At 33.1% G+C, this 10253-nt stretch overlaps 1 protein-coding gene across 1 annotated transcript; it reads left to right on the forward strand.

Annotated features, from left to right (window-relative positions):
- Nucleotides 1–200: 200 nt before the first annotated feature.
- LOC143257961 (serine protease 42-like) lies at nt 201–9820 on the forward strand. Its single transcript, XM_076517022.1, has 6 exons — nt 201–385; nt 1127–1215; nt 3610–3698; nt 4103–4377; nt 8205–8359; nt 9313–9820. The coding sequence occupies exons 1-6, from the start codon at nt 301–303 to the stop codon at nt 9472–9474; spliced, it is 855 nt and encodes a 284-aa protein (XP_076373137.1). The 5' UTR covers nt 201–300; the 3' UTR covers nt 9475–9820.
- Nucleotides 9821–10253: the final 433 nt, after the last annotated feature.

The following is a 10253-nucleotide window of genomic DNA, read 5'->3' on the forward strand; positions in this document are numbered from 1 at the left end:
GACTATAATTATACTGTGATATTAGCAAAGTTATGCGGCATTTTAGCAAAAGGTGAGATGTGCTCTTGCTGCATCGCTTCGCTTTTACTGACCCCTCCCGTGCAGGTGGGATGTAAACTTATTCAGGTCACTGGGACGTTGAGTTAATCATTGGTCTTTACTGGCCACTACTATTCATAACAGGATTTAAATAGAATAGCCCACTAGTCCATCGTGATCTGTCGCCACTTTCAGCCTACACAGTTAAACAAGTATCCCATTTGTGGGAGTTTTGTACATGTGATTATTTTGAAATCAAAGATGGTGAAGCTAAATAAAGAAGGTTGTTATGTGATGATATATTGGGTTGCTTTCTTGACCATTATTTTCCATGCTCAAACGGCAGGTAAGTAGTTTGAATACTAATTGTTTTAACAATAAGTTTAATAGTTGAATAGTAATGACTAAAGCTCAAAAATAACTGTTTGAGTTGTGTTGGTTAACAATATTACTAACGGGTATTCTTTCTGTTATTCTTAAATGTGTAAAATATTTTAATATTAATACGATGGACTAAATAGAATTTTGCTATTTATGCGACTAACAAATAGACCTAGAGCGTAATAATACTGATTCCTTAAAGACATTCTTATATGGAAACTAGCTCAGTTTATCATATTTACCGGACACCGAAATTTGAGATTTGATAAAGAACTTACGTAACAATGACTGTCAACAATATTTAGATAATTCAATGACTTATTTGATTATTTAACTAATTTAAACCCAGTATTCCCGTCGCTTTTCGTTACATCTGTTTGTTCTACTTCGTGTTACTATCAAGTTTTGCAACCATCTTCAATATAAGATATTCTGCAATTTTTGTTTATAAGCTAATGTTGAGCTTTATATCACTAAACAAAGGATTTATCATAAATATACAATTTTAGTGCAAAAAATAATGTTGGGAATGGGAATGGTTCATTAAAAGGAATTTGGTGATTTTACTGCTTTATGCAAACACGTTGACAATAGCACTTCGCTGTGGTATATAGGCAGATTTATCATGTGTCCTTTTTTAACCATATTTATTTTTCATAAAATGTAATTCTTTTAGCTTTAAATATTACTTTTTTGTGTTTTCAAGTCATCATTGCCTCATGCGGGAAACAAATAGTACGAAGTGGCAAAATTGCTGGTGGTGAAGAGGCTTATGATGGAGAGTTCCCTTCATTGGTAAATATACTAGTAGAGTTAAAAATATCTTCAATTATTTCATATATGTTCTGTTATCCTTATCATAATGAATTAATTAAATTAACTTGAAATCTTAAAGCGCTAAGATTCGGGATTTTTTACCAGAGGTGGGCACAAAACAGCCTATTGCATAAGAACACACAAATTAAAAAACTAATTTTTGCAACATTCACCGTTATTACATAGCCAGGTCAGTGGATTAACGTTAGTGTTTGTTTTGTTTTTTTCTATTGGGTGATTTACTTTAACGTCATTGAAGTCGTTTGAGAAACGCTAGAGATGTCCCGCCACTCTTTGTTTGAAATTGCAGCCAGTTAGTTGGTGGAGGTATGTTTGTCACAGTGCGTCCTGCTGTTGGTATTGACGACTTCGCCCCACAGAAAGTCTATTGGAGTCAAGTCACAAGAAAAAGATAGTCACGACAAGACCTTGACATAATTTACTTGAAAATGTGTCATTGTAATCCCTACTGTGTGGTCTTACATTGTCGATCTAAAACATCGACACTTCCGGTTTGGCATACAGGTGGATGTGACGGTTCAGGGCAGGTGTGGTGACTCTCTGTCTTCCAGGACGTGGCCTGCCCCTCGATTCCTAGACTAGTCAGTTTGCTGATTGTTAAAGCAGAATATTTTACTCTCATAGACAGCTTCCCTTTAGTCATGGTTATTGCAATTTGGTGATATTTATTACTCATGGCAGGCATGATCTTATATTTCGTTATTCTTGCAATAGAATCATGTCTTCTTGAGTAACTGTTCATATAGGTTTTTAATCAATTCATTTGTTATTAAGTTAACACTGAACACCTGGTGTTTGAATAAAACCATATGACTTAAGCTCGTTATTTTGCTATTCCAAAGAACAATAATACCCACACTATTAATCTTCCCACTCTTTTACATGTAAATATCATTAGGTACGTGCTAAATGAACTATTGATGTAAAAAGTTGTTTTCACTATGCATCATAATAATATAATTAGTAGGACAGATAGGCTGGATGTTTAGCAGCATGCGCTATTTGAGAAACCGAAATATGATCCAGGTTCCAATACCTACGTGAAGGACAGCGCGGATAAGCCATCGTGTAGATTTTAGCAAATAAACTGTCAGAGTAGCCCTGTTTATCATACCAAACATAACTGTTACCAGTCAGCACTGTCTAAAAATGATGGGTTAGAGATATGTATATTTTGCACAGGTTTTAGCTTTCTGCAAAACCTTTCACAAATTTGCTAATTCGACACACACACATATATAAACACAAATATACAATAAAACAGCAAATTAAAATTTTATTTGACTCGCTTGTATCACAAAGATTGACATTTAGAGGTATATGAAGTTTAAAACATCAAAACTACAACATATAACGTCTTTCATGGACAAAACGTATGTCAGTTAAAATAAACGTAAAATACACTAGAATCTATGTTTGTTTGCTTGATTTTTTCTAAGTTCGCGGAAAGCCACACGAGGGCTATCTGCGCTAGCCGTCGCTAATTTAGCACTGTAAGACTAGAGGGAAAGCAACTAGTCATCACCACCCCCGCCAAAGTTTGGACTAATTTTTTACTAACGAATCGTGGGTTCGACCGTCACATTATAACGCCCCTCTAGCTGAAAGGGCGAGAATGTTCGGTATGACGGGGATTCGAGCCCGCAAAGCTCGGATTACGAGTCGAGCGCCTTAACAACTTGGCCATGCCGGGTCGCTAGAATCTATCTAAATATTACAAGAAAAATGTATGGCATGCTTTATATTTTACCAATTAAGTATTAAAAATATATGGTAGGTAATTTCATTTTAATGTGTTAGTTTTATCTTGGGTTTTGCAACTGATTTCTCGAGTATTTCAGAATAATGGTTATCCTGGAAGAGAGTAAGAAATTCAGCATTTATTGACTTAAACAATTCAACTTTAGTTATACTAATCATGTAGTTATACGGTTGTTATGGAGGCTGAAAGGTAGAGAGAGGTCTCATGAATCACCGTAAATTGTTGTTAACAACTTATCTTTATTTTTTATTTTGTTTTTCATTGAAGCAAATACATACCCATTGAACAGCAATTTTTAACAAGGGACATTGTAAACTTGAACATTTATACATGCTTCCAATCTTTAGTTCCAATTTAATTTCAAGTTTCATGATGAAGAAGAGAGTCATAAATGTAACTAAGTATCTCTCCATTACAACGTGCTCTTTTTTTCCCAAAAATATCTCTCTTATTGGAATCCATTACACCGTTTCTACACTGTAATATAGTTCGTATTTTTTCCCCTCTCTTGTACGAGTGATGTCAAATGGGTGAACATAATTAGCAGGAATGATTCGTCTACTAATTAAAATTCTCATTTCGTATTTAAGGTATCGATAAGATTAAACGGGAAACATTTTTGTGGAGGTACCATACTTGCTCAACGTTGGATTATGACAGCGGGCCACTGTGTTAACCGGTAAGTTCAGCTTAGTTTTATTTGTATTTATTTATTATCCAGTGATAGTTAAACGTCAATTCAAAAACACTGACCTGATGTGATCATATTGCAATTATACTAAAACATTCACTACTTCCATAAGGTTGTAGTAAATGGTAAGGGGCTTTTGAAAGTCAGGTTTTATATTGCTTCAGTCTGTTATTTGCTTCTATACCCACGTACTCTTTAAGAATTTTATATGGAAAAGTTCGTGCGTGTTTACGCATGGCTAACAACAACAGCAAAAACAACTTTTCCCAAACTTCGTTTAATTATTATGAGATTAGTAGTTATATTTTTGAACAGAGTTTTAATTAATAGCTAACTCATTGTTGTATAATTAATACACTTTCAATTACAGATATTCTGCTCTTCAATTACAGATATTCTGCTCATCAATTAATGATTCGGGTGGGTGAACATCAGTTGTCAAGAGTCGAAAATCATGCAACACAAGATATTCCTGTCAAAGAAAACATTGTTCATCCTAATTATTCCATACCGATACGACACTTTAATGACATTGCTTTACTGGAGCTAGCGGATGATATTAAGTTCAACGATTATGCCTGGCCAGCTTGTCTTCCAGAGGATTCTCCAGGTTTTTACAAAGGTCAAGAAGCAACTGTTACAGGCTGGGGTAGTTTAGATAAACCTGGTAGGTTTCCAAGTTACTTTATACCTCACAATCTCACTGTTTAAAGAGATATACAAGATTTCGCTGCAAAGATACAGTTGTGTTCTCATGAGTTTATAAAAGTCAGTTAATTCACATTTCTATACGTCCAAATTATATTTGCATATTGCAAAATCCAGCGAGAAAAATAATCGTATAAATTATCAACAATTGGAAATTTCCGTTACGAAAGAGCCTTGGACAAATAACTTGAGACAAAACAAAGAAAAAAAAAGCAAAAAACAAAAAAAAACCTAAAAAATATTAAAGATATGAGAAGAGCCTTTGAAGTTGTTCATTATTTACTTTCCAAGAGAGTGGATATACGGATTTTAGTTTACGAAAAATTTCTTGAGAAAAAATAATAATTCGTCAACAAATATGTAAAACCAATTCTTTGGAATACAGTGACTAGTGGTCAGTCGATGACACTTCCAATCACGCTTCTCTGGACGTTTCAGATTATCCAACGCTACTTAGCAGTGATAGTAGAGACTAACGTATCAACATAGTTTTCATTTATGTTTATAGGAAAACTGCGCCTTTATCAGGGATCTTTATTTTTTATGCTGGTTTTGAGTAGTGCATCAGTGTCACAAGTGTCATACTATGACCGGTACATCAAAAATACCGACACGGATCACTTCACCTTCTTATCAACTATCCTGTGAGGTCATTGACTTTAAGGGGTGTTATCACTTGACCTGCATTGTGACCTTAATTCCATGTTTCTACTCATACGGGATTTAAACTTAAGCAAACACTATACGTCATGTAAAAATTTGAAGTGGGCCCGGCATAGCTAAGTGTGTTAAGGCGTTCGACTCGTAATCCGAGGGTTGCGGGTTCGAATCCCGGTCGCACCAAACATGCTCGCCCTTTTAGCCGTGGGGGTGTTATAATGTGACGGTCAATCCCACTATTCGTTGGTAAAAGAGTAGCTCAAGAGTTAGCGGTGGGTGGTGATGACTAGCTGCCTTCCCTCTAGTCTTACACTGCTAAATTAGGGACGGCTAGCACAGATAGCCCTCGTGTAGCTTTGTGCGAAATTCAAAACAAACAATTATGTCGTGAACACGTAATGCCTACGAATGTATGTTTTGAAGAATTTACCGCATGCGATAAATTTCCTTCTATTCTAACAGTCATTTTAAACCGCAAAGATACTTGAAGCTCGACCTTTTGGAACAATATAATAACAATAATAAGTAAAATAAAAGAAATGCATATATTTATAATACTTGAATGTAATTTCTGTGTTTGGTTTAATTCCGTCACATTTCGTAGATCAGCGGTAATTTTATAGACTTGCGGAGTTCCACTTCGATGAACATAGTAGATAACCAAAATGTTCCTTTTTGACTTTTTGGCAAGTGAGAGGCTCATACCACTAAAAAGTGGATTTGATACTCATAGTGGGTCCAGAACGTATAGCTTTGTGCTTAACAAGAAACAAACAGACGGACTTTTATTTTAAAGCAATATTAATTTTTTTGACCCAGACATGTTACGTTTCATTACGCTGTTATAAACATATTATCTATTATATTAACACGTGATAAACATCAAAGTTAACAGATATTGTCCGTACGCTCTCTTTCCTTTAAATGTTAAAATCAATGTAATTGTTATGTTGTTTTTATAAATAAACCTACAAAATAGGTTCCACACAACTTAGCCAAAAAAAAAAAAAAAGCGAAAAGCTTCCTAGAAAAGATAGGTAGCTGAAGTAGGGTTGAATTTATACCTTAATAAGAGGCATCTGCGAAGTAGGGCACTCACAGCTTTATGCTTACACAGTTTGTTTCTCTAGTTACCATTATCTCGTAGTTGTAGGAAGGTAGTTGCTACAAAAAATATAATTATAAAAAAAACAACTGTTATGTTGTTCATGCCTATCATAAGCCAGCAAAGGATTATTTTAATTTTGCTTGTCATAAGATATTAGACTTATTACATTTTTAATAAAGTCCCCTAATAATCTAAGAATTAGAAGTGTGTATGTTTATCATACCTACTGTCGATGACGTGTTTCGCTCAATCCAGAGCGCTTTCAACTGACTGAGATACAACCAACGCAACGCAGAACACTATTTATACAAGTCATTTGCTACGACAGCGATTTTTAGAGTGTGTACGCCTTTTATAATCCGGAGAAGGTTGATTGCATTGGTTATAAGACATTAGGATTAGACCTATTAAAGATTTAAGCGTTATATTTTTAATAAAGAGCGTAGTGTTGAAATATATAATAGTTCTGATCCTATGACAATAAAAATTGTAACTATAAAACAAATATAACAGCTGGACCATCGAAAATGATGAATAAACCAATCTCCTTAAGTTGGCCTTTATGCTTCCAAAATGCCTATACACTTATGTGAACACTACAATAAAGCTATAGATATTTTATTAAAAGTTATATATATCCGAAAAATAGAAATGGAATTTTGTCTTGATTTTTCCAGTCTCATAATAGCCATGTTTATTGAAACAATACAATTAAATTCAAGATATATAGATAATGATTATTACCAGCACACAAAAAACATGTCTTCTCCTCCAGACTAAGAATAAAAGTAATAAATAAAACCTCTCCCTCTCTCTACCATGGTTGCTATTGTACACTCTATCTTCTTGCGGAGTATACCTGATCGTGAATTTTTTATTTATTCTAAGAGAATATATACAAAGAAAACTAAAAGAGAATGTAAAACTGTAAACAACGAGAAAAACTATAGATGTTATAGTAGGAAGAATGTTTTAAGGTAAATGCAACAGATGTTATTAACGCTGGGAACAATAATAAAATATAACAAATAAGAAATTAACAAGAATTTACACATCAATGTATTTTATCTAACACTAATTTGCCAGTTTCAACATATAACATTGGTGCATGATTTGTGCTAAGTTTCAAGTAGTTCCACATATATTTGATTTGTCCAGAATTTTGTACTAGAGTACACTTAAGTAAGTTGATATAAAATATCTTGTTGAAATAGCACGGTATCTTCAGTAACAGCGTTGTGTTAAGGTTGTTATAAAAACACAAGTTTAGTGTGCATAAAGACAGTAGTTTTTGTAGTTTTTTTTCTGATTGAAATTGTTCTAAATGATGTGTTGTGATAGTTATTCGAGATATTTTTCAGGAGTATTTGCTATCTTTGAAAAAAGCGGCTGGGATATTTTCTCTGGCTTATAAAAATTATTATCACATATAATAAAAAATTACACAAACTAAATGAGTCAAACAGAGAACTCTTTATTAAATTTAATTGTGAAAGCTAGCCCTTCAGAATGGCGAGAGTTAAACGTATTAAGTAGTGGTTAAGGCCACGTGGATAAGGCACTCAACTCATAATTTTAAGATCGCGGCTTCGAATCCTCGTCACACCAAACATGTTCGCCCTTTCAGCCGTGGGGGTGTTATAATGTTACGGTCAATCCCACTATTCGTTTTTAAAAGAGTAGCCTAAGAGTTAGCGGTGGGTGGTGATGACTAGCTGCCTCTCTTCTAGTCTTACACTGCTAAATTAGGGAAGGATAGCGCAGATAGCCCTTGTGTAGCTTTGCGCGAAATTTAAAATAAACCAAACCAAACCAAACTAAACCTTTGGTGGTTAACGCAAAATCTAATACACAGTAATCTTCATTTCATTTTGCGTGCGGTGTTGTTTTTATCTCCTTAGAGTTTACTTTTCGTTGTAGGTTTAAAAAAAAGTAACTATATTTCAAATGTACTTTCTGCAGAAATACAATTATTCATGTATATAAATAGTAAATAAAAAGGAACGATTTGTACACAGGCGGAAGACGTTCAGACATACTTCAGAAAGTCAAAGTGCCAGTAATAGACTACCTTCAGTGTCAGAACTGGTACAGAAAGGCACAGAAGATAGTCATTTTTCAAATAGGACAAATGTGTGCCGGTTATGAACACGGAGGAAAAGATGCTTGTCAGGTTGGTTTATTAATATGAATACAAATTCAAAATGATCCAATACGTATGTTAGACTCAAATGCTAAGGGAGTATTTATGATAATTTAGGGTGTGCTTTCACCCTCATAATGTCATATGATTATCTAAGGTTTCTTTGTCTTTTCATAATTTTTGAATCACATTTCGTTAATATATATTTTTATATTTTCATAACTTTCAAATATTTTACAAAGTTGTAAGTAACTTTCTTTTTACTAAACTAGTTTCAGTTACTATGGGTATTTTCATTAATGATATAGGTTTAACAACAACATATTATGTGCATTACTGCTGAAATAATGGTTGCAGTTATTTTCACGTAGTAAATCCTGTTACTTGATCCACTCTCACAGTATTGGTTTGAATGAGTGGTAAAATTAATTTTCTGAAGGATTAAACTAAATTCACAGTAACCTTTATAATAACTTAAATGCAATGAGATATACACTATACAGACGTAACAAACTTTCTGCCTGAGGAAACTTGATGTAATACCTTTTCTAATTTTATACATTTGCTATGATTAAACAATAGTTTTTTTTTCTGGAATAAACAATTCCACTCTATTTAGTCTTTTGCTTAAAATGATCTTATCTTTTGATTAGCAAAAACAAAATAAAAAACTGAATTTCTTTATACCCTTGTAATTAAGGAAACAGAGAGTTCGAGTTCGCTCTTTTTTAAACTGTTAGAGATATTTGAAAGCAAATTAGAGAAAATGTAACCAGTACAGAAAGATGCACTCTAGAAACAACGCACAAAATAATTCATACCACAATCACATCAATGTAACCACACTTTTGCTCAGTACATTTATACAACATAAAGAGCTGGCCATTCAACAAAAATACTACCTTAGGTTCAATATACTCCCATAAGTTACATAACCTATAATCAAATAAAAGTAGATAATTTAGAAACTTTTCTCTTTGTAGGGAGATTCTGGTGGTCCCCTGTTTGTGAAGGACAAAAACAAGTTTGTTGTAATCGGAGTAGTTTCAGCAGGTATCGGCTGTGCTCAAGAATTTCTTCCGGGTCTTTATACAGAAGTTGCAAATTACAAATCATGGATTCTTCATTACATCGACAATAATTAAATGTCCTCACTCACTAGTGCTATCAAAAATTTTGACAGTGAACAGATATCTATACTAGTCACTTTGTATTCAGAAAGACTTTCTTGTGCTCATACTTTATTTACAAAGAAATATAGTTCTGTAAGAAATAAACAAAGATGAACCTTTATGAGAAAATACTATATGAAGACTATAATGATTGGTTTTACTAATATAATATTTTCAGATCATAACTTCTTGAAAAAGAGAGTTCTGCTGTACTTCCGTTTTGGTTTTTAAATTTTAGAGTTTTAGTAAATTTGTGATCGTAGGACACGTAGTAGCATAATAAACAATGTGTATTTACAAGTTTCTTAGGAACGTTTACATTACTACACACATACGTATGTAAATAATATCTATTTAATCTGATTATTGAATGATCTAACAATCAAAAACAGTTTAATTAAATGTGTCTTGACTGATAAGTGTCAGATGTTTCAAAAATAAATAAATGATTATATATATAATTATATATACTGAATAAATTATTTAATCTTTAAAGGTAAAAATCCCATGGTACCAAAAGTTTAGGTTTTGGTTTCAGAATGGCATCAATACCATTTCCATTTGGGAAATTTAATATATTGATTTTCTTTTTCAAAGAAAATTAGATAGATAAGCAGTCTTTCTTTTTGGGTTGAATATATATAGGTATACTGATAGTTGTATTCTATTTTTATTTGTTTTTAACAAGTTGGCAATTTTTAACTATTTTAAATTAAACATAGTAACATATTACTAGATGGCAGCACGTAGTT

The sequence above is a fragment of the Tachypleus tridentatus genome, chromosome 7, assembly GCF_004210375.1.
Source record: "Tachypleus tridentatus isolate NWPU-2018 chromosome 7, ASM421037v1, whole genome shotgun sequence".
In the NCBI taxonomy this organism is placed as follows: Eukaryota; Metazoa; Arthropoda; class Merostomata; order Xiphosura; family Limulidae; genus Tachypleus; species Tachypleus tridentatus.

Excerpts from the sequence above, each read along its gene's own strand:
- LOC143257961 (XM_076517022.1), top strand. The coding sequence starts at position 301 with ATGGTGAAGCTAAATAAAGAAGGTTGTTATGTGATGATATATTGGGTT. Across the intron at positions 386-1,126 it reads TTTCCATGCTCAAACGGCAG|TCATCATTGCCTCATGCGGG; the intron begins GTAAGTAGTTTG and ends TGTGTTTTCAAG. Across the intron at positions 1,216-3,609 it reads ATGGAGAGTTCCCTTCATTG|GTATCGATAAGATTAAACGG; the intron begins GTAAATATACTA and ends TTCGTATTTAAG.